This window comes from Heptranchias perlo, chromosome 21 (genome assembly GCF_035084215.1).
Source record: "Heptranchias perlo isolate sHepPer1 chromosome 21, sHepPer1.hap1, whole genome shotgun sequence".
Classification (NCBI taxonomy): Eukaryota; Metazoa; Chordata; class Chondrichthyes; order Hexanchiformes; family Hexanchidae; genus Heptranchias; species Heptranchias perlo.
This window is the reverse complement of record NC_090345.1, coordinates 1,249,310-1,273,538: the sequence shown is the minus strand read 5'-3', so window position 1 is coordinate 1,273,538 and position 24,229 is coordinate 1,249,310. Positions and strand designations below refer to the sequence as shown.

General features: G+C 46.0%; 2 protein-coding genes across 9 annotated transcripts in view; both read right to left on the bottom strand.

The window, feature by feature from the left end:
* Positions 1-8,779, bottom strand: part of LOC137339897 (polycomb group RING finger protein 6-like) — an 84,656-nt gene extending 75,877 nt beyond the window's left edge. The window contains 3 exon segments of the mRNA XM_068001944.1: positions 6,855-6,954; positions 8,623-8,733; positions 8,735-8,779. Coding sequence (XP_067858045.1) covers positions 6,855-6,954; positions 8,623-8,733; positions 8,735-8,764 — 241 coding nt within the window. The 5' untranslated portion in view covers positions 8,765-8,779.
* Positions 8,780-12,695: 3,916 nt separating this feature from the next.
* aldh18a1 (aldehyde dehydrogenase 18 family, member A1) overlaps positions 12,696-24,229 on the bottom strand; it is a 57,993-nt gene continuing 46,459 nt past the window's right edge. For all 8 annotated transcript variants that reach the window (XM_068001937.1, XM_068001936.1, XM_068001943.1 and 5 more), the window contains 5 exons: positions 23,843-24,038; positions 22,531-22,652; positions 21,768-21,954; positions 17,394-17,489; positions 12,696-15,387 (listed from right to left, as the gene is read on the bottom strand). In XM_068001937.1, coding sequence (XP_067858038.1) covers positions 15,212-15,387; positions 17,394-17,489; positions 21,768-21,954; positions 22,531-22,652; positions 23,843-24,038 — 777 coding nt within the window. In that variant the 3' untranslated portion in view covers positions 12,696-15,211. The remainder of the gene's footprint in view (positions 15,388-17,393; positions 17,490-21,767; positions 21,955-22,530; positions 22,653-23,842; positions 24,039-24,229) is intronic.

Below are 24,229 nucleotides of genomic sequence, written 5' to 3'. Positions count from 1 at the left end.
GGAAAAAAGGTAAAGGTGGTGGGGTAGCTCTGTTAATAAAGGATGAAATTGGTATAATAGTGAGAAATGATCTCGGCTCAGAAGATCAAGATGTCCAATCAATTTTGGTGGAGGTGAGAAATAGCAAGGGAAAGAAATCACTGGTGGGAGTAGTATATAGGCCCCCTAACAGTAGCTACACTGTAGGACAAAATATTAATCAGGAAATAAGGGGCGCTTGTAAAAACGGTAATGCAATAATCATGGCCGATTTTAACTTTCACATAGATTGGACAAATCAAATTGACAAAAATAGCCCTGAGGAGGAGTTCATAGAGTGTATTAGGGACTGTTTCTTAGACCAATACGTCGGGGAACCAACCAGGGATCAGGCCATTTTGGATCTGGTAATGGGTAATGAAACAGGATTAATTAATGATCTCAAAGTAAAGGATCCCTTGGGAAGCAGTGATCATAACATGATAGAATTTCACATCCAGTTTGAGAGCGAGGATCTTGGGTCTGAAACTACTGTGTTAAACTTGAATAAGGGCAATTATAAAGGAATGAGGGCGGAATTGGCTAAAGTGGACTGGGTAAACAGATTAGATGGTTTGATGGTGGATAAGCAGTGGCAAACATTTAAAAAGATATTTTATGACCCGCAACAAAAATATATCCCTGTGAGGAGGAAAGACTCCACAAAAAGGGTGAACCGACCATGGCTAACTAAGGAAGTAAAGGATGGTATCAGATTAAAAGAAAAAGCATACAACATGGCAAAGATTACTGGTAAGCCTGAAGATTGGGAAAACTTTAAAAACCAGCAAAGGATGACTAAAAGAATAATAAAGAGGGAGAAAATATATGATGAGAGTAAACTAGCAAGAAATATAAAAACTGACAGTAAAAGCTTGTACAAGTATATAAAAAGGAAGAGGGTAGCTAAAGTAAACATTGGTCCCTTAGAGGATGAGACTGGGGAAATAATAATGGAAAACAAGGAAATGGCAGAGAAATGGAACAAATATTTTGTATCTGTCTTCACAGTAGAAGACACTAATAACATACCAATAATAGTAGAAAAACAAGGGGCAAAGGGGAGGGAGGAACTAAAAACAATCACTATCACTGGAGAAAAAGTGTGAGGTAAACTAATGGGTCTAAAGGCTGACAAGTCCCCTGGACCTGATGGATTGCATCAGAGGGTCTTAAAGGAAGTGGCTACAGAGATAGTGGATGCATTGGTTGTAATCTTCCAGAATTCACTAGATTCTGGAAAGGTCACAGTGGATTGGAAAACCACAAACATAACACCCCTATTCAAGAAGGGAGTGAGACAGAAAGCAGGTGACTATAGACCAGTTAGCCTAACATCTGTCATTGGGAAAATGCTAGAATCCATTATTAAGGAAGTAGTAGCAGGACATTTGGAGACTCATAATACAATCAAGGAGAGTCAACATGGTTTTATGAAGGGAAATAATGTCGGACAAATTTATTAGAGTTCTTTGAGGAAGTAACGGGCAGGGTGGATAAAGGGGAACCAATGGATGCAGTATATTTGGATTTCTAAAAAGCATTCGATAAGGTGCCACATAAAAGATTACTGCACAAGATAAGAACTCATGGTGTTGGGGGTAATATACTGGCATGGATAGAGGATTGGCTAACTAACAGAAAACAAAGAATCGGGATAAAAGGGTCATTTTCAAAATGGCAATCTGTAACTCGTGGGGTGCCGAAGGGCTCGGTGCTGGGGCCTCAACTATTTACAATATATATCAATGACTTGGATGAAGGAACAGAGTGTCTTGTGGCCAAATTTGCTGATGATACAAAGATAGGTGGAAAAACAAGTTGCGATGAGGACACAAAGTGTCTGCAAAGGGATATTGACAGGTTAAGTGAATGGGCAAAAATTTGGCAGATGGAATATAATGTGGGAAAATGTGAAGTCATCCACTTTGGGACGAAAAATTAAAAAGCAAAATATTATTTGAATGGAGAAATACTACAAAATGCTGCGGTACAGAGGGATCTGGGCGTCCTCGTACATGGAACACAAAAAGTCACGTACAGGTGCAGCAGGTAATCCGGAAGGCAAACGGAATATTGGCCTTTATTTCTAGAGGGATGGAGTATAAAAGCAGGGAAGTCATGCTACAACTGTACAGGGTGCTGGTGAGACCACACCTGGAGTACTGCGTACAGTTCTGGTGCCCTTATTTAAGGAAGGACATACTTGCATTGGAGGCAGTTCAGAGAAGGTTCACGAGGTTGATTCCGGGTATGGAAGGGTTGTCTTATGAGGAAAGATTGAACAGGTTGGGTCTGTACTCATTGGAGTTTAGAAGAATGAGAAGCGATCTTATTGAAACATACAAGATTCTGAGGGGACTCGACAGGGTTGGTGCTGAGAGGATGTTACCCCTCATGGGGGAGTCTAAAACTAGGGGGCATAGTCTCAGAACAAGGGGTCACCCGTTTAAGACGGAAATGAGGTGGAATTTCTTCTCCCAGAGGGTCGTGAATCTTTGGAATTCTTTACCCCAAAAAGCTGTGGAGGCTGAGTCATTGAATACATTCAAGGCTGAGTTAGACAAATTTTTGATCAGCAAGGGAGTCAAAGGATATGGGGAAAGGGCGGGAAAGTGGAGTTGAGGTAAAAATCAGATCAGCCATGATCTCACTAAATGGCGGAGCAGGCTCGAAGGGCCGAATGGCCTTCTCCTATTCCCATCTCTTTTGGTCTCATGGTCCTGGATGGTGTCAAGCTTCTTGAGTGTTGTTGGAGCTGCACTCATCCAGGCAAGTGGAAAGTATTCCATCACACTCCTGATTCCTGCCTTGTAGATGGTGGAAAGGCTTTGGGGTGTCAGGAGGTGAGTCACTCGCCGCAGAATACCCAACTCCATGAGTTCAAATCCCGCCACGGCAGCTGGCGAATTTAAATTCAATTAATTAAATAAAAATCTGGAATTAAAATACTAGTATCAGTGATGATGGCCATGAAACTACCGGATTGTCGTAAAAACCCATCTGGTTCACTAATGTCCTTTAGGGAAGGAAACCTGCCGCCCTTACCCGGTCTGGCCTATATGTGACTCCAGACCCACAGCAATGTGGTTGATTCTTAATTGCCCTCTGAAATGGCCTAGCAAGCCACTCAGTTGTAAAATCTCGCTCAAGAAGGCGGCTCACCACCACCTTCTCAAGGGCAATTAGGGATGGGCAATAAATGCCGGCCTTGCCAGCGACACCCACATCCCGTGAACGAATAAAAAAAAAACCTGTCTATATCCCTTTGCAGACTCTTTGTGTCCTCCTCACAGCTTACTTTCCCACCTAGCTTTGTACCGTCAGCAAGCTCGGAAACATTACACTCGATACCTTCATCCAAGTCATTAATATAGAATATAATTAAGAAGGGCGGCAGGGAAAAGCCTGGGAACTACAGACCAGTGAGCCTGACATCTGTGGTGGGTAAGTTGTTAGAGGGTATTCTGAGAGACAGGGTCTACGGGCATTTGGAGAGGCAGGGACTGATTAGGAACAGTCAGCATGGTTTTGTGAGAGGAAAATCATGTCTCACGAATTTGAAGGGGTAACCAAGAAGATAGATGAGGGCTGTGCAGTAGACGTGGTCTACATGGACTTTAGCAAAGCCTTTGACAAGGTACCGCATGGTAGGTTGTTACATAAGGTTAAATCTCACGGGATCCAAGGTGAGGTAGCCAACTGGATATAAAATTGGATTGACGACAGAAGACAGAGGGTGGTTGTAGAGGGTTGTTTTTCAAACTGGAGACCTGTGACCAGCGGTGTGCCTCAGGGATCGGTGCTGGGTCCGCTGTTATTTGTTATTTATATTAATGATTTGGATAAGAATTTAGGAGGCATGGTTAGTAAGTTTGCAGATGACACCAAGATTGGTGGCATTGTGGACAGTGAAGAAGGTTATCTAGGATTGCAACGGGATCTTGATAAATTGGGCCAGTGGGCCGATGAATGGCAGATGGAGTTTAATTTAGATAAATGTGAGGTGATGCATTTTGGTAGATCGAATCGGGCCAGGACCTACTCCGTTAATGGTAGGGCGTTGGGGAGAGTTATAGAACAAAGAGATCTAGGAGTACAGATTCATAGCTCCTTGAAAGTGGAGTCACAGGTGGATAGGGTGGTGAAGAAGGCATTCGGCTTGCTTGGTTTCATTGGTCAGAACATTGAATACAGGAGTTGGGATGTCTTGTTGAAGTTGTACAAGACATTAGTAAGGCCACACTTGGAATATTGTGTACAGTTCTGGTCACCCTATTATAGAAAGGATATTATTAAACTAGAAAGAGTGCAGAAAAGATTTACTAGGATGCTACCGGGACTTGATGGTTTGACTTATAGGGAGAGGTTGGATAGACTGAGACTTTTTTCCCTGGAGAGTAGGAAGTTAAGGGGTGATCTTATTGAAGTCTATAAAATAATGAGGGGCATAGATAAGGTAGATAGTCAAAATCTTTTCCCAAAGGTAGGGGAGTCTATAACGAGGGGGCATAGATTTAAGGTGAGAGGGGAGAGATACAAAAGGGTCCAGAGGGGCAATTTTTTCACTCAAAGGGTGGTGAGTGTCTGGAACGAGCTGCCAGAGGCAGTAGTGGAGGCGGGTACAATTTTGTCTTTTAAAAAGCATTTGGACAGTTACATGAGTAAGATGGGTATAGAGGGATATGGGCCAAGTGCAGGCAATTGGGACTAGCTTAGTGGTATAAACTGGGCGACATGGACATGTTGGGCCGAAGGGCCTGTTTCCGTGTTGTAAACTTCTGTGATTCTATGATTCTATATAGATTGTAAATAGCTGAGGCCCAATCATTGATCCTTGCGATATCCCACTAGTTACAGCCTGCCAGCCTGAGAATGACCCGTTTATCCCTACTCTCTGTTTTCTGTCCATCAACCAATCCTCTATCCATGAGCCCTTATCTTGCGTAAAAATCTTTTATGTGGCATCTTATCAAATTCCTTTTGAAAATCCAAATATACTACATCCACCGGTTCCCCTTTATCTACCCTGCTAGTTACAGCCTCAAAAAAACGAACAGATTTGTCAAACACGATTTCCCTTTCATAAAACCATGTTGACTCTGCCTAATCATATTATGATTTTCTAAGTGCCCTGTTACCACTTCCTTAATAATGGATTCCAGCATTTTCCCGACGGCTGATGTCAGGCTAACTGGCCTGTAGTTCCTTGTTATCTCTCTCCCTCCTTTCTTGAATAGCGGGGCTACATTTGCTACCTTCCAATCCATGGGACCGTTCCAGAATCTAGGGAATTTTGGAAGATCATAACCAGTGCTTCCACTATCTCTGCAGTCACCTCTTTTACAACCCTTCGATGTAGGCCATCGGGTCCAGGGGATTTATCGGCTTTTAGTCCCATTAGTTTCTCAAGTACTTTTTCTCTACTGATAATTATTTAAGTTCCTCACTCTCATTAGCCCCTTGGTTCCCATTATTTCTGGTGTGCTTTTTGTGTCTTCCACTGTGAAGACAGATACAAAATATATATTTAACATCTCTGCCAATTCCTTATTCCCCATTATAATTTCTCTTGTCTCAACCTCAAAAGAGCCAACATTTACTTTTGCTACTCTTCCTTTTTACATACTTGTAGAAGCTCTTACAATCCGTTTTTATATTTCTTGCTAGTTTACTCTCATATTCTATTTTCTCCCGTTTTATCAGCTTCTTGGTCGTGTTTTGCTGGTTTCTAAAACTCTCCCAATCCTCAGGCTTACTACTCTTGGCAACATTATAGGCCTCTTCTTTCAATCTAATTCTCTCCTTAACTTCTTTAGTTAGCGACAGGTGGATCATTTTTCCCGTGGAGTTTTTATTTCTCAATGGAATGTATATTTGTTGCTTTTCAACCATCATACCCTTTAATTTAATTTCCCAATCAACCTTAGCCAACTCGCCCCTCATACCTATGTAATTGGCTTTATTTAAGTTTAAGACTCTAGTTTCGGACTTAAGTACTTCACTCTCAAACTGAATGCGAAATTCTATCACATTATGATCACTCTTCCCCAGAGGATCCTTTATTGTGAGATTACTAATCAATGTTGTCTCATTATACAATACAAGATCTAAAATAGCCTGTTGCCTGGCTGAGGCCCCTCCATCACTAGATCCTACGTCTAGCGGGGTGAACCCCTGTTGGTGACCCCGGGGCGGGCGGGGTGAACCCCCGTCGGTGACCCCGGGGCGGGCGGGGTGAACCCCCGTCGGTGACCCCGGGGCGGGCGGGGTGAAATAGGAGAAACTATTTCCTCTGGTGGGGGAGTCCAGAACAAGGGGGCATAATCTTAAAATTAGAGCCAGGCCATTCAGGGGTGGAATCAGGAAGCCTTTTTTCACACAAAGGGCAGTGGAAATCTGGAACTCTCTTCCCCCAAACACTGTGGATTCTGAGGACAATTGGAGCTTTCAAGACTGAGATCGATAGATTTTTGTTAGCTAAGGGTATCAATGGACATGGAGCAAAGTCGGGTAAACTGAGCTGTGGTGCAGATCAACCATGATCTAATTGAATGGCAGAGCAGGCTCGAGGGGCTGAATGGCCTCTTTCTGTTCCTATGTGTAAGCTTGAAGTCTGCAAAATCATGCTGCATTTACCCACGTCACAGTAACTGCACAATGTAATTTTATATGAAGCACTTTGGGATGTGTCTGAAACTTGGTACGGTGCAAAATAACTACAAGATCTTCCTTTTACACAGCATAACGGGACAGGCCCCGTCAACGGGTAAAACAATGGGTGCAGGTAACTGCCCTCCCGTGTCAGCACCTTGTATGTGTGTAACTGTACTTACACGTGTGCAGGCATTCTGTGATGGTAGTTGCATCAATGAAGTAGCCTCCACAGATGGGACACAGGATGTACGGATTCACGTCTGCCAGACAAATACTCTGCTGTAAAGATAAGAAATCCTCTCAGTGCTTCCCTCACAGCCTGGTAAATGGATCACTGACATGAGCTCCTGCTGCTTCACAAAAGCCTTGTGCTGCAGCATTTGTTCGCAGCACTAGGAGCCATTCCAGCTCAGCCCTGGAGCATTTAAATTGCACCAAGTGAACCGAGCCAATTACTCATGGCTTGCTTCAAGTTTGGACAGCCAACCGACACTGGCTCTGGCAAAACCTGCTCTCACTTCCAACAGTTCAAATCACTCGCAAGCCAAGCTGGTGTTATTACAGATGTGTAACGACATCATAATACCCCAAAATATTTCATTCATTATCCCTAGACGAGGCATCCATTTATTTAACGATTTGTTTCATCAAATTTCCCATTTTACCTGCCTTGCTGATATAAACACAGGCACCTCCTCAATCCACTGTCAACCTCGAAATATGAATAGCACAAAACTGCACCGACACCGTGACCTGGGTGTGAACCCCACCGCCTCCCCTCCCCTCCCCTCCCGGTCCTAGGGGTTGCACCTCTGCAGATGTGCTCCTCTCTGAGACCCCTGGCACTTTCCTGCCCCCAGTGACTCCCTCATCACTTTCCTGAAGTGGACACTCTACTGGTCAATGCTAGAATACACGGAGTACTCACCTGCGATTACATTCAGAGCGTGATTCTCCCCTATTACAGTGGCTTGTCTCCGTGGGTGAGGGGGGTTGGGGGGGAATAGGAGGGTGAGGGGAAGGGGAGGGGGAGGGGAAGGGGGAGAGGAAGGGGAGGGGGGGGGAGGGGGGGGGGGAAGGGGGGGGGAGGGGGGGGGGAAGGGGGGGGGGGAGGGGGGGGAAGGGGGGGGGGGGAGGGGGGGGGGAAGGGGGGGGGGGGGAGGGGGGGGAGTAGGAGGGGGGGGGGGTAGAGTAGGAGGGCGGGGGGGGAGTTGGGGGGGGGAGGGGCTGATCTACGGCCAAACCTCTGTTGACCGAGTGGGACACGCCCCCCCCACACACAGCCCATCACCATGGTTACTGCCTCTTTGCCCCGCCTCCTGTTGATTGACAGCCTCCGCGTGCTGGACAATTGGCGGCCCGCACATGCGCACTGTATAAACCTCCTGTATCCCGGCAACCCCCGCGCTCTCACCAAAACAGAGCGCAGCGCTGGGAAAGTGCGGGAAACGGCGGGCCCGAGAGTCACCCCCTCCCCGGGGCCCGAGCCCGGACCCGAGGGTCACCCCCTCCCCGGGGCCCGAGCCCGGACCCGAGGGTCCCCCCCGCCCCTGGGGACCGGACCCGAGGGTCACCCCCTCCCCGGGGCCCGAGCCCGGACCCGAGGGTCCCCCCCGCCCCTGGGGACCGGACCCGAGGGTCACCCCCTCCCCGGGGCCCGAGCCCGGACCCGAGGGTCCCCCCGCCCCTGGGGCCCGGACCCGAGGGTCACCCCCCTCCCCGGGGCCCGAGCCCGGACCCGAGGGTCCCCCCGCCCCTGGGGCCCGGACCCGAGGGTCACCCCCTCCCCGGGGCCCGAGCCCGGACCCGAGGGTCCCCCCCGCCCCTGGGGCCCGGACCCGAGGGTCACCCCCTCCCCGGGGCCCGGACCCGAACCTGAGGGTCACCCCCCGCCCCGAGGGGGACCCGGGACCCGGCGCCTCTCAGCCGCCTTCGAGCTCACTTTACCTCATCTTGCCCTTCTGCTCCCTCCGAGGACTCGTCGCCCTCCTCCTGCCAGGACTCCAGGTCGCTGTTGCCGGCCGAGCTGCTGCGACTGTCCGACCCCGGGAACCCGCCCGAACTCCATCTCCTCCTCGGATCGCGACATCGCTCCGCACAGCAAACCATGGGCCGGACCGCCGGCACTGCGCCTGCGCGCCGCGGGGGCTGCTGGGAGCTGCAGTCCCAGCGGGCGGCCTACATCTCCCGGCAACCCCCGCGAACTGCGGCGCAGGGCCTGCTGGGACATGGAGTTTTAGGGTGTGCAAACTACAACTCCCGGCAACCTCCTCCCCTCCCCTCCCCCCCGTCTCTCTCTCTCCTCCCCTCCCCCCAGAACCATGGGCGGGTCCCCCTTATCTTCACCTTCCACCCCACCAGCCTCCACATTCAACCTAACCAAGGGTCTGGCCACAATAAAGGAACTGAAAGAAATTAGTATTCGTAAAAAAATTTGTGCTAGAGAAACTAATGGGACTGAAAGTCGATAAATCCCAGGGACCTGATGATCTGTATCCCAGGGTTTGAAAGAGGTGGCGACAGAGATAGTGGATGCATTGGTGATCATCTTCCAAAATTCTATAGATTCTGGAACGGTTCCTGCAGATTGGAGGGTGGCAAATGTAACCCCACTATTTAAAAAAGGAGGGAGGGAGAGAGAAAACAGGGAATTACAGACCGGTTAGTCTATCATCAGTCGGAGGGAAAATGCTAGAATCTATTATAAAGGATGTGATAACAGAACACTTCGAAAATATCAACAGGATTCAACAGAGTCAACATGGATTTATGAAGGGGAAATCATGTTTGACAAACCTACTGGAGTTCTTTGAAACTAGTAGAGTAGATAAGGGGGAACCAGTGGATGAGGTGTATTTGGATTTTCAGAAGGCTTTCAATAAGGTCCCACACAGGAGGTTGGTGAACAAAGTTCGAGCACGTGGAATTGGGGGTAATATATTGGCATGGATTGAGAATTGGTTAACAGGCAGAAAACAGAGAGTAGGAATAAATGTTTTTTTTTCAGGTGGCAGACTGACTAGTGGGGTACAGCAGGGATCAGTGCTTGGGTCCCAGCTATTCACAATCTATATCAATGATTTGGATGAGGGGACCAGATGTAACATTTCCAAGTTTGCTGATGACACAAAACTGGGTGGGAATGTGAGTTGTGAGGAGGATGCAAAGAGGCTTCAAGGGGATATAGACAGGCTAAGTGAGTGGGCAAGAACATGGCAGATGGAATATAATGTGGGAAAATGTGAAGTTATCCACTTTGGTAGGAAAAACAGAAACGCAGAGTATTTTTAAATGGTGAGAGATTGGGAAATGTTGATGTTCAAAGGGACCTGGGTGTCCTTGTACATGAGTCACTGAAAGCTAACATGCAGGTGCAGCAAGCAATTAGGAAGGCAAATGGTATGTTGGTCTTTATTACAAGAGGATTTGAGTACAGGAGTAAAGATATCTTACTGCAATTATATAGGGCCTTGGTGAGACTGCACCTGGAGTATTGTGTGCAATTTTGGTCTCCTTACCTAAGAAAGGATATACTTGCCATAGAGGGAGTGCAACAAAGGTTCACCAGACTGATTCCTGGGATGGCGGGACTGTCGTATGAGGACAGATTGAGTAGATTAGGCCTGTATTCTCTAGAGTTTAGAAGAATGAGAGGGGATCTCATTGAAACATACAAAATTCTTACAGGACTCGGTGCTGGGTCCCCAACTCTTTACAATCTATATTAACAATTTGGAGGAGGGGACCGAGTGTAACATATCAAAGTTTGCAGATGATACAAAGATGGAAGGGAAAGTGGAGAGTGAGGAGGGCATGAAAAACCTGCAAGGGGATATAGACAGGCTGGGTGAGTGGGCGGAGATTTGGCAGATGCTCACCTCATTTATACTGTTTCTAGACTGCATAATCTATAGGCCTTTGTACCCATAACCCTTCACCCATTTTTTCCAGTACTAAGTCTATCAAGATAATCCAGACCTGCGAATGATCTCGAGTTGCATAGAAAACATCTGCATTTAAGGTTAGAAAGACATAAAAGGAGCCATTCTGAGTCTCCCGTTTGGAGTGATAGTGAATCTGAATGTAAGCCTGTGCAATCTGGCCTCAAAGGCAGCTGTAAACATCTGTTCAGACAGATTGCTTTCAATTGCTTTACAGTCTTTTAATTCTAAGATTTTAATTACAAACTGGAAGCAAGGTGAACAATTTCCTGTACTATTTCTCAATCTTAATCTCTAACAAAAGATATAGGCAACAAAATTTCAGATGAGCTAAAATTTATGGAGGGTGGAGAATGGGAGGCCTGCCAGGAGAGTATTGGAATAGTCAAGTCTGGACATGGTAAGGGTTTCGGCAGCAAATGGATTGAGGTTTGGGCAGAGCCAGGCAATGTTATGGAGGTGGAAGCAGATGGTCTTTCTGATGGAGAGGATATGGGGTCAGAAATTCAGCTTGTGCCAAGGTTGCAAAAGGACTGGGTCAACTGGAATTGGTGGAGGGGGATGGAATTGGTGGAGTTTGTCATGGGAGCTTAAGACGATTGTGTCTTGAGCAATTTGGACAGACACTTCAATGAAGTACTGAGGGAGGCTGCACTGTCAGATGATGAGGGTTTTGAAAGGGAGGGGGACAGTACCCGAGGAGGGAACCATTTACAATGTCCCAGGGTATGGCAAAGGTTTTGAGTGGCTACTTTCCATCAGTCTTCCCTGCTGAAGATGATGTTACCAGTATTGAATGCATCATAGGGTTGATGCTAAAATTGAAAGTGTCAAAGTGGATGCGGATATCGTCCTGGCTACAATCAGTGTTCTCAAAACAGACTGGGCTGCTGCCCTGACAGCATTTACCCAAGGGTGCTCAAAAAGATGGGGGGCTGTGCCTTCTGTAACCTCAGCCCAGGAATGGGCAGCCCATCTTTTTCCAGATCAGCATGTTGATTGGCTGTTTAACATATTCCCTCAATTGTTTGCTCCAGTGATTTTACAATTGTCTGCATCTGCCAACTACTGGCCCAGGTCCCTGAAAGATCAAAAACCTTTTCACTCAGGTTCCCTCTTCCTCAATAATTGCCTACTTATTTTTTTATCTTCAGCCAATTGGGAGATTTGTCTTAGGATTCCCTTCTTTAAGCCATTAATTACACATTAAAATTATTAAGATCCCAATAAAACCACTGGAATACTCCACTTATAACTAGTTTCCAGTCTGAAAAAAGGCCATTGATAGATTCTGTTTCCTATTTTTGAGCCAATTATTTATCCAGTGCCATACTTGGATAATCATTAATAATGATTGTGGAACTTTGTCACTCTTTATTCAAAGAAGTTCTTCTTGATATTGGTTTTAAATGTACTTTTCATGAACTTCCATGCACGTCCTAGTCATCCTCAGCTTTGCTGCCCGTATCCTAACTCGTACCAAGTCCCGTTCTCCCATCACCCCCGTGCTTGCTGACCCACATTGGCTCCCAGTCCGGGAACACCTCAATTTTAAAATTATCATCCTTGTTTTCAAATCCCTCCATGGCCTCGCCCCCTCCCTATCTCTGTAACCTCCTCCAGCCCCGCACACCTCCCTATCTCTGTAACCTCCTCCAGCCCCGCACCCCTCCCTATCTCTGTAACCTCCTCTAGCCCTACAACCCTCCGAGATCTCTGCGCTCCTCCAATTCTGGCTTCTTGTCCATCCCACACTCCCCTTGCTCCACCATTGGCAGCCATGCCTTCAGCTGCCTAGGCCCTAAGCTCTGGAATTCTCTCCGCCTCTCTCACCTCCTTTAAGATGATCCTTAGAATCTATCTCTTTGTCTGAGCTTTTGGTCACCTGTCCTAAAATCTCCATCTTTGGCTCAGTGTCAGTTTTTGTCTGATTAAAGTCACTATATAAATGCAAGTTGTTGTAGTCCTACTTCCTTGAAGTACTTTATTTACTTGGAGGTCTAAAGTTTCAATCCTCACAACTGCAGACACATGACGACCAGTAAACGGCACTGTACAATTAAACAGATGCAACTGATCCACATTTATCAAAAAGTTTATTCTGTAACAAATACAAAATATTTTAAAACCATTTATTGTTACTGCAATTTAGAGAGTGGAAATCACACCACATCTAAAACACACAAACCCATTACAGTAATCACCGAAAGTCAGTGCACACTCAACAGGAGGGAGAGGCAGCAGAGAAACCAGCCACTTCATGAGGAGGAGTTCTCTGGTTAAGTTATCTGGGGAAGCCGGTTCCAGTTTGATGCTCTAACGGAGGAGGTAAAATCAGTTCCATGTACTGATGCACCTTAATTACCCAGGTCAATCGGAGAAATTCAACTGTACATATCATCTCAAACCCTTCACAAAATGAAAAATACTCCACTGTTGACATCAGAAACTCAAGTCCCACGTTCCATAAATCACATCAATCCTACAAGATTCGGTAAACAACTCCTCACCAAAATGGCCAAGACCTGCCTGCTGGGCCTGTACTTGAAACGCACGAGTACGAGAGGGATTCTCACTCCGGACACACTGAATTCATGTCCTTGGGGAACCTTCAAAGAATCAGGCCGAGGGTCTGCTGCTTTTCAATGGACCAGCCAGTGGGTGAGACTGAAATACTCATCTTGGTGCCCGCACTCTCTCAAAGAACTCTGTGGTTACACTGCCTCTTATACTAGGGCTGCACAAGTGTGCCCTGTTAGAGTGAATTCTTCAATTCTGGAACAGTTGTGGGTCGTGAAGGAACAGTCTGTGTTCTTCTAAAACCGGTTCTAATTTTGAGTCCATTCTCCACTGCAAGATCCTGGATATGCTCCGGTCACATCTAATTGCCCACATCCCATGAACGAATAAAAAAAAATTGTGCGACTAACGCAGTGAATCTAGTGGGATATTCAGCTGTACATCATCTGTTCTATCCTTCAGCGCGCCCCTGTAATAACCCGGTTATCCCCTCCCCCTCCCCCCACAATGAATGGTCAAGCTTCCTGAGTTTAAGGGTTTAATGCAGATTTAAGAGTCAGGTCATAAGTTGAAGGGGTAACACCACCTGGAGCTGGAGGCTTCAATTAATATTTCCATCACCCTCTCAGTTACACCCGAATTATGCACAAGTTACCTGCCTTCACTGACACTGGAGGACTAGTCACTTTATACCCCTCTGATACAGGACTTCTATGTCTCCAACTTTACGTCCATTAATCTTGTTAGCACCTGCCTAGTACGAGGCATGGATATCGGACTTTAAGGGAACCGTGAAATAAGGGAACCTGGACTTGGACTTGGAGAGGTCGGAGTTCAGAACCCTGCGACTGCATCACCGGAACACATTCCTCTCCAGTTTAAAGGTTTTAATGAAGTTGACCTTTTCCACATTTTTTGGCTCCCAAGTCCAGGCTTACTGCTTTCTCTTGCCAAATCAGTCAATATCATTACTGGGACCTCAATCACCCTTAGCCCCAACACTTTATTAGAACCTCTCTTGGTCTCAGTATAAAATGAGATGGTTTGCTTTATACTGAGCATTCTGGTCACGTCGAGCCATGTGGACTTGACTTCACAGTCTGCTTTGGTTCTGCTGATCTGGAAAGTAACCCAGTCGGAGACAATGAGGTTTATATTTTGTTTGCTGTAGGATAAATTTCTCTCCTCTAGCACAATATCATCAGGGCTTTACGCTGAACCCTTGTCCAGAGGAGCTGTGCTGCATCTCCCGAGGGTGACACTGGTGCAGGAATACAATTGTAGGGTTGGACCTGTGCTGACCTAACCCTAATTATCTAAGTTCCCAGTCTCTTGTTGCTGGGTTGGGGACACTTGACCTTTCTTTACCTCTCCACGTGTCATGAGGTCAGGCTGTTCACAAAAGTGGGGCAAAGCCCAGTTCAGACAACAATGCAACAGACGCACTGATGGGAAGCACTATTGCAACAGGCTGAATGAAGGAAGTAACTTCAGAAATCCCTGTGGTGACGTATTCACGTCAGTGTGATACCTGGACCCAATTTACTATGGTTTCGGAAGGTGTGCCAATGTTGCGATCCACCTGATTGGGATTTGGTATTTCCTCTTTCATTCCCACCTTCATGCTTTTTTTTGAAGCTGTAATTCTCTGGTCTTTAACAGGTGGAACCCGCTGTTGGATTAAACTTGTCCTGGAGTGGTCTTATTGCACAATTATCAATTCACTTGTCTGTAAAGATCACCTCCCTTCATCACACTGGTGCTTGATCAAAGAGAAGTAGCTCTGCAGGTGAGCACCATCACAACGCAATAGGATCGAGAATTCAGAGACGAGGGGAACCAACAGAGTGGGGCATGTGGAGACTCCCCCTCACCTGATGCTCAGGGTACACAGCTACTCACAGAGGTTCTGCCTGTAAATCTAGGTTAGTAAGAAACTGTACCGGCAAACAATGACTGACAGTCACGGAACAGTGATATGGTCAATAAATACTTGCTGGGAGTGTTAGAGGGGAGGGCTCGAGAGGTGATCAGCTGCCCTGCGACTCTGCCTACAGCAAGTGAAAGCATTTACTTTATAATCTGTGGGGTACAGGTAGGTTTTCGTGGATGTAGGTCATGGTGCCTTGCTCTGCAAAGTCACCCACCACCTGCCCCTCCCCACGGAGCAGCCACTTGGTGGTCAGCAGACCCTCCAATCCCACTGGCCCACGGGCATGGATCCGCGACGTACTGATTCCAACCTCCGCACCTGAAAAACAAAGAAAAAAGCAGCTTTGGAGAAGATGAGATGGACGTCTCGGGTTTAGGGGTTCTGTGAACGGTGCTCCCCTGTTGACCGTGGCAGCGAGCAGCACAGGGCAGGAAGGCACCAATTTCATTCCAGCTCTGCACCAAGCTGGTCTCAACAGGAGCCTTACAATTGGCCACCTGATCGTTATTCAGTGTTCCCTACTCAAAGTGTGTGTGGGGACAGGAACGCACTCAACGGTGATGGCCCTCATGGTCAAATAACCAGAGGACACTCAGTACAGGCTCACTCACGAGGGAGAAGGGTGCTCAGCAGATGTGGAACCATAAACCAGCAAGGGGTCAACTCTGGTGGAGAAAGGATATCCAGGCCAGTGATTACATTGTTACTGTCTCAACTTACACTAGGAGTATTACTGAGGGACACTGCTTTTCCAAGTTTCCTGTATAAATATTGACAGATTTATAGCACTGGTTGAAAAAAAGCACATGTTTGTCATTTAATAGGATGAGTCAGAGAACGAGATCCAGATGTAGCTGATGTTCAAATGCACAGCAGGAGTTGCAAAAGCAGCTACAAGCTGTTATACCGGTGCTGGACTGCTCACAGAGAGCGCAGCGACTCCTGAACTAAGCTCTTAGTTTACCTGATCAGGAGGAGGATGGCACTGTCTGCTGCTTCACACACCCACTCTCGGGACCCAGGTAAAGCCGTGCCATCAGGAAAGAGTTTGCATTCTGAACGGAAAAGCACTGTAAGATGTCACAGTGGGGTAGTGGTTCTGTTACTGGACTAGTAATCCAGAGTACGTGAGTTCAAATCCTGCAACGGCAGTTTGAGAATTTGAATTCAGTTTAAAAGATCTGGAAATAAAAATCTGGTCTCAGTAAAAGTGACCATGAAGCTGTCGGATTGTCGTAAAAACCCAACTGGTTCATTAATGTCCTTTAGGGAAGGAAACCTGCCGTCCTTACCCGGTCTGGGCCTATACGTGACTCCAGTCCCACACCAACGTGGTTGACTCTTAACTGCCCCGTGAAGTGATCTCGCGAGTCCCTCAGTTTGTATCAAACCCGTGACCAGTGGTTCAGCAGCACCTTCTCAGGGCAACTCGGGATGGGCAATAAATTCTATCCTTGCCAGCGACACCCACATCCCCAGAATGAATTTTTAAAAAGCCCATGGAAATGATACCAATACCTGAGCATCAGGGCCCTGTGCCGAGTTGTGGTCACCAGACCTACAGACAGGAGATGTGTGGAGTCAGGGAAGGGCAGCACAGATAGTTCCAGGTTATTGGTCACTGAGTTATCAAGACAGGCTGAGGAAGCACAATCTACTCTCATTGGAGAAAAGGTTGAGGGAGAGATACCATGGAACTACTGGAAGGACAGGGAATTCTCCTGGACCCCTCCCGCAACAAACACCAAAAACCAAACCAACTGGTCATTTATGTCATCACTGTTCATGGGACAGTGAGCAAAATGGCTGCCACCTTTGGGACACAACCCAAATATCGAAGTGTGGATGTCAGAAAGAAAGACTTGCATTTACACAGCACATCTCTCAAAACATCCCAAGCACTTCACATACCACGAACAACATTGTGCAGTTACTGTTATGTGGGAAAACGGGGCAGTTATTTTCTGCACAGCAAGATCCCACAAGCAGCAGTGAGATAAATGATCAGTTAACCTGTTTTTGGTGGTGCTGGGAAAAGGATTGTTCTCTAGAACACCAGGACTCCCCCCTTCTGGAGTGTCTTCATCGTCCACCTAACCACTGGCATGGGCAGATTGCTTTAACATCTCATCAAATGGTCAACCAGGCAGCAGTCTCAATACTGCTCTGGACCATCAGCCTAGTTCACATGCTCAGGTCCTGGAGCGCAGCTTGAACCCACAACCTGCAACTCACCGAAGAGAGTGATACCAACTGAGAATCAATCTTTTCTTCCTCCTACAGCTTCATCCCTACTTTATCTACGTGTGTGGTCCCCCACTTACCAAGTCCAAAACGGTATCCGTCCGAGAAACGGGTACTTGCATTCCAGAAGACACAGGCGCTGTCAACATGCTGCATGAAGTATTCAGCCGTCTCCTCTAAAAACAGAATAAAACACTCAGATTCTCCTCTAAAAACAGAATAAAACACTCAGATTCTCCTCTAAAAACAGAATAAAACACTCAGATTCTCCTCTAAAAACAGAATAAAACACTCAGATTCTCCTCTAAAAGCAGAATAAAACACTCAGATTCTCCTCTAAAAACAGAATAAAACACTCAGATTCTCCTCTAAAAACAGAATAAAACACTCAGATTCTCCTCTAAAAACAGAATAAAACACTCAGATTCTCCTCTAAAAGCAGAATAAAACACTCAAATTCTCCACTAAAAACAGAATAAAACACAGATTCTCCTCTAAAAACAGAATAAAACACTCAGATTCTCCTCTAAAAGCAGAATAAAACACTCAGATTCTCCACTAAAAACAGAATAAAACACTCAGATTCTCCTCTAAAAACAGAATAAAACACTCAGATTCTCCTCTAAAAGCAGAATAAAACACTCAGATTCTCCACTAAAAACAGAATAAAACACTCAGATTCTCCACTAAAAACAGAATAAAACACTCAGATTCTCCTCTAAAAGCAGAATAAAACACTCAGATTCTCCACTAAAAACAGAATAAAACACTCAGATTCTCCACTAAAAACAGAATAAAACACTCAGATTCTCCACTAAAAACAGAATAAAACACAGATTCTCCTCTAAAAACAGAATAAAACACAGATTCTCCTCTAAAAACAGAATAAAACACAGATTCTCCTCTAAAAACAGAATAAAACACTCAGATTCTCCACTAAAAACAGAATAAAACACAGATTCTCCTCTAAAAACAGAATAAAACACAGATTCTCCACTAAAAACAGAATAAAACACTCAGATTCTCCTCTAAAAGCAGAATAAAACACTCAGATTCTCCACTAAAAACAGAATAAAACACAGATTCTCCTCTAAAAACAGAATAAAACACAGATTCTCCTCTAAAAACAGAATAAAACACTCAGATTCTCCTCTAAAAGCAGAATAAAACACAGATTCTCCACTAAAAACAGAATAAAACACTCAGATTCTCCTCTAAAAACAGAATAAAACACTCAGATTCTCCACTAAAAACAGAATAAAACACAGATTCTCCTCTAAAAGCAGAATAAAACACTCAGATTCTCCTCTAAAAACAGAATAAAACACTCAGATTCTCCTCTAAAAACAGAATAAAACACTCAGATTCTCCTCTAAAAACAGAATAAAACACTCAGATTCTCCACTAAAAACAGAATAAAACACAGATTCTCCTCTAAAAACAGAATAAAACACTCAGATTCTCCTCTAAAAGCAGAATAAAACACTCAGATTCTCCTCTAAAAGCAGAATAAAACACAGATTCTCCTCTAAAAGCAGAATAAAACACTCAGATTCTCCTCTAAAAGCAGAATAAAACACTCAGATTCTCCTCTAAAAGCAGAATAAAACACTCAGATTCTCCACTAAAAACAGAATAAAACACTCAGATTCTCCTCTAAAAACAGAATAAAACACTCAGATTCTCCTCTAAAAGCAGAATAAAACACTCAGATTCTCCACTAAAAACAGAATAAAACACTCAGATTCTCCACTAAAAACAGAATAAAACACTCAGATTCTCCTCTAAAAACAGAATAAAACACTCAGATTCTCCACTAAAAACAGAATAAAACACTCAGATTCTCCACTAAAAACAGAATAAAACACTCAGATTCTCCACTAAAAACAGAATAAAACACTCAGATTCTCCTCTAAAAACAGAATAAAACACTCAGATTCTCCACTAAAAACAGAATAAAACACTCAGATTCTCCACTAAAAACAGGATACATTCAATCCCAGATTTAGCTCGGCTCAATTCGAAGTGAACACAACAATCCAAGCTTGTCCAATCTGGTTAGAGCTCCTGTGAGGGGCAGGAAGTTTAATTAATAACTGCATTTCTTCCTCATTCTTTGCACATAATTCAGCTCTACATATAAATGAATACTTTACCATTAAACACAAGAAAACCACTGGAACCTGGTCACTGAAAGAGTTTGCTGCCATACATAAACTACCTTAGTTAGGCACCTGGTCTTAACATTGACTTTAAAAACTTAGCCTGCTCTTTATTCATGATAGTCATAGAGTTATACAGCACGGATAGAGGCCCTTCGGCCCATCGTGTCCGCGCCGGCCATCAGCCCTGTCTACTCTAATCCCATATTCCAGCATTTGGTCCGTAGCCTTGTATGCTATGGCATTTCAAGTGCTCATCCAAATGCTTCTTGAATGTTGTGAGGGTTCCTGCCTCCACAACCCTTTCAGGCAGTGAGTTCCAGACTCCAACCACCCTCTGGGTGAAAAAGTTCTTTCTCAAATCCCCTCTAAACCTCCCGCCTTTTACCGTGAATCTATGTCCCCTTGTTATAGAACCCTCAACGAAGGGAAAAAGCTCCTTAGTATCCATGCTATCTGTGCCCCTCATAATTTTGTACACCTCAATCATATCCCCCCTCAGCCTCCTCTGCTCCAAGGAAAACAAACCCAATCTTCCCAGTCTCTCTTCATAGCTGAAGCGCTCCAGCCCTGGTAACATCCTGGTGAATCTCCTCTGCACCCTCTCCAAAGCGATCACATCCTTCCTGTAGTGTGGCGACCAGAACTGCACACAGTACTCCAGCTGTGGCCTAACCAGTGTTCGGCCACAGCTGGAGTACTGTGGAGATGCCGGTGATGGACTGGGGTGGACTCCTTACAATTGCTCTTTATTCAGAGCGGGGTGTGTTGGGATTGTTGGTTGATGCCTGGGTGAAGTGGGGGAGAGGGAGATCCTCGTTGTCGGAATAGCGGAGTCTGCACCCTTGGGTCTGTTTCTCCCCTCGATCTCTCGGGCTCTGTTTTATCTGCTTCTCTTGTTTTAATATCAGGACTGATTTACAGAGTTTCTACCCCTCTCCTTGTCCCTTCCCTCTGGCTTCCCTTTGAAGCAGGTGACAGATCATTCCACACACACCTTCCTCTCCTGCTTTTTTTCGCTTCTTCACCTTTAGAATCATAGAAAGAATCATAGAAGTTTACAACATGGAAACAGGCCCTTCGGCCCAACATGTCCATGTCGCCCAGTTTATACCACTAAGCTAGTCCCAATTGCCTGCACTTGGCCCATATCCCTCGATACCCATCTTACCCATGTAACTGTCCAAATGCTTTTTAAAAGACAAAATTGTACCCGCCTCTACTACTGCCTCTGGCAGCTCGTTCCAGACACTCACCACCCTTTGAGTGAAAAAATTGCCCCTCTGGACCCTTTTGTATCTCTCCCCTCTCACCTTAAATCTATGCCCCCTCGTTATAGACTCTCCTACCTTTGGGAAAAGATTTTGACTATCTACCTTATCTATGCCCCTCATTATTTTATAGACTTCTATAAGATCACCCCTTAACCTCCTACTCTCCAGGGAAAAAAGTCTCAGTCTATCCAACCTCTCCCTATAAGTCAAACCATCAAGTCCCGGTAGCATCCTAGTAAATCTTTTCTGCACTCTTTCTAGTTTAATAATATCCTTTCTATAATAGGGTGACCAGAACTGTACACAGTATTCCAAGTGTGGCCTTACTAATGTCTTGTACAACTTCAACAAGACATCCCAACTCCTGTATTCAATGTTCTGACCAATGAAACCAAGCATGCTGAATGCCTTCTTCACCACCCTATCCACCTGTGACTCCACTTTCAAGGAGCTATGAACCTGTACTCCTAGATCTCTTTGTTCTATAACTCTCCCCAACGTCCTACCATTAACGGAGTAGGTCCTGGCCCGATTCGATCTACCAAAATGCATCACCTCACATTTATCTAAATTAAACTCCACCTGCCATTCATCAGCCCACTGGCCCAATTTATCAAGATCCCGTTGCAATCCTAGATAACCTTCTTCACTGTTCACAATGCCACCAATCTTGGTGTCATCTGCAAACTTACTAACCATTCCTCCTAAATTCTCATCCAAATCATTAATATAAATAACAAATAACAGCGGACCCAGCACCGATCCCTGAGGCACACCGCTGGTCACAGGCCTCCAGTTTGTTCTGATTCTATTAAAATGCTTGTTTGTTTTTCAATGTATCCGCTCTGATCAAGGCTGTACCCCTGAAACACTGACTATCATGCCTCTCCATCAAAACCCACTGATGTTTTAGCATTCTCTGCTTTCGTTCCACATTTCCAGTCTTTGCGTTTTTTACCTGGCTTCAGTGTTGGGCATGAGGAAAAGGACAATATTAGAATAGAGTGCTGTCACTTACCGTTCTCTGTAACTATGACGTCGGTATGGGAACTACTGTACTTGTGAATGTGTCCGATCGCATCCTGTACGCTGTCCACAACTTCAATGCAGCACTCCAGATCCCCATACTCTGTGCGGAGTGACTTCACTTCTGAGGGGCTAAAAGTCAGGTATGATGCAAACCTCGGCCCAGCATGGATTTTCACCTGGAAACACAAAGCATCGCCACTGGCTGAACACAATTCTAAATTTGTGGGTCTCTTAGTTGCATAAATCTGGATAGAAAGAAAATAAATTTCCTGCACATTGGCACAAAGCACAGCAAGTGAAAGGTCAGTGACGCAGGCCTAGGGGGATTAACACGGCAATTTTAACAGTACTTTCCCCCCATCCAACCTCAATATTTCGCCCTCCGCTGATGACACAGACTCACCGTGATACAGAGCCACATGAGGCAGCACCCATCCCATAACTCACCCAAGTGTCCATTCTTCATTGGAAACCCGACAGCAGGCTGTCTGGCCATGGGGGGCATCACTGCTGAACCCAGGCCTGCCCTCACTCAATGTCCACATGGATAGGATACCAGCAGTGCTCGATGTTTATACTGGGTGCATGAAATGGGAAACTTCCCATCCCCCGCAGCAACACCCCTCACCTCGATGAGCACTAGAAGGCCACGCTGCCCTTGCAGTCTCTGTCTGTTTGTCTGACATTTCCGCAGCCCTGAGTTTTTGGGAACCCTGTCTAATATACATAATTATTTAGAATAATATCCTTACCTGTTCTATTCTCAGCATGTCAATTATCTGGTCAAAGAAGGGAGTCCTCAGTAGATCTCTGTGCACCAGCAGTGTTTCCAGAGCATTACACGCTGCAGGGTATTCACATTTGGAATCTCGAACTGGAAACAGAAATGGGTTTTATTCAACTTTTGATATATTACATGTCTGGCCCATGTGACCAGATGGTTCTACAAGAGCTGCACAAAGGTTCATATTTAACCAACAGCAGCTCGACACAGTCAGCAGCAACTTACTAAACAGTCAGCAGATCTCCCGGGAGCTCTCTGGGAACTGCAGTCTATAAAGGGCCTTACTTTCAGGCTGTTGACCAATGTTGCAGCAATAGACACATCACTAATCACTCAACGTGTTAATGCTGCACATTCCAGTAAGACAGCATCTGAAATTAACAAGGTGAGTTAAAACCATTCCAATTTATAACTATGGGCAGAGGAAGGAGTTAAATATTTGCAGAAGAATTTGGATCAGTCACAGAATCGAGCAGACAAAACACAAGAGAAATGTAACCCTGATTAATGAGAGGTATTGCATAGTGAGTAAAAAAATCACCGGGCCCCGCCCCCGTCACCCAGGCCCCGCCCCCATGGGCCCGGCCCCACCCCCACATTCCGGCCCCACCCCACCTCGCCAATGGGCCCCGCCCCCACCCCATCATCCGGCCCCGCCCCCACCTCACCAATGGGCCCCACCCCAGGCCCCGCCCAACCCCACCCCGCGGCCCCACCCCCACCCTGCCAACTGGACCCGCCCTGGCCCCATCACCCGCCCCACCACCGGGCCCCACCCCACCACCCGGCCCTGTCCCCATCACCGGGCCCCGCCCCCGCCAACGGGCCCCGCCCCATCACTGGAGCTTCCTGAGGTACAAGGTATTCGAAACATCTGGGAAACCTCAATTGGAGAAAGATTCTGCCTCTGATTTCCCCAGTATTATCCTGAGCCTGCCACATGAGGGTTTCTGTCCGATTCACTGAGAATGTCCACGCCAGTGTGCATGCTGGGAGCACACAGATGTGCAATGAAATTCGGCTCAGTGGGCTCCCACACGTTTCAACTCACTCACCGCACTGTGCGTAACCAGCAGCCCTCCGCCCAGCTATTCACAGACTTGGTCATGGGGGCTGGGGGCTGGGGGCTGGGCAGAGATGATGCTGCGGGACAAACCCCAGTCTTTCTGTGACAAGGTGCCCTCTTGCCTGGAGTACCTCACTTTGGAAAGGCCTCTGGGCGATAACCACCTTTTCCTGTACAAATTCCCAGCCCTGCCTTGCTGTCAGTCCTCACTCACCAATCCTGATGGCTTTTTCTATATTAGCACTGGAATCCAGGAACACGTGACAAATCCCTTCACTGTGTCCCAGCACAGGAATGCCTTTCGATGCCTTTTGAATGTCTCGAACCAATTGGGAGGAGCCACGAGGGATGATCAGATCAATGAGTTTGTCCAGTTGACAGAGATCTCCCACTTCCTCACGTGTGTTGACCTGAAACAGAAAACACAATCCTTTAAAGAGATCCTCACCAGAATCAATAACCAATATATCAGCCCTTTGATCACACCGAACGATATGAATGTTCCCTTATAGAAATAGGCCTCTCAACCCATCAAATCCGTGCTGGTGTTTCTCTCCATTAGTTATCTAATCTAATCCCACTCTCCCCCTCACTCCCTGTA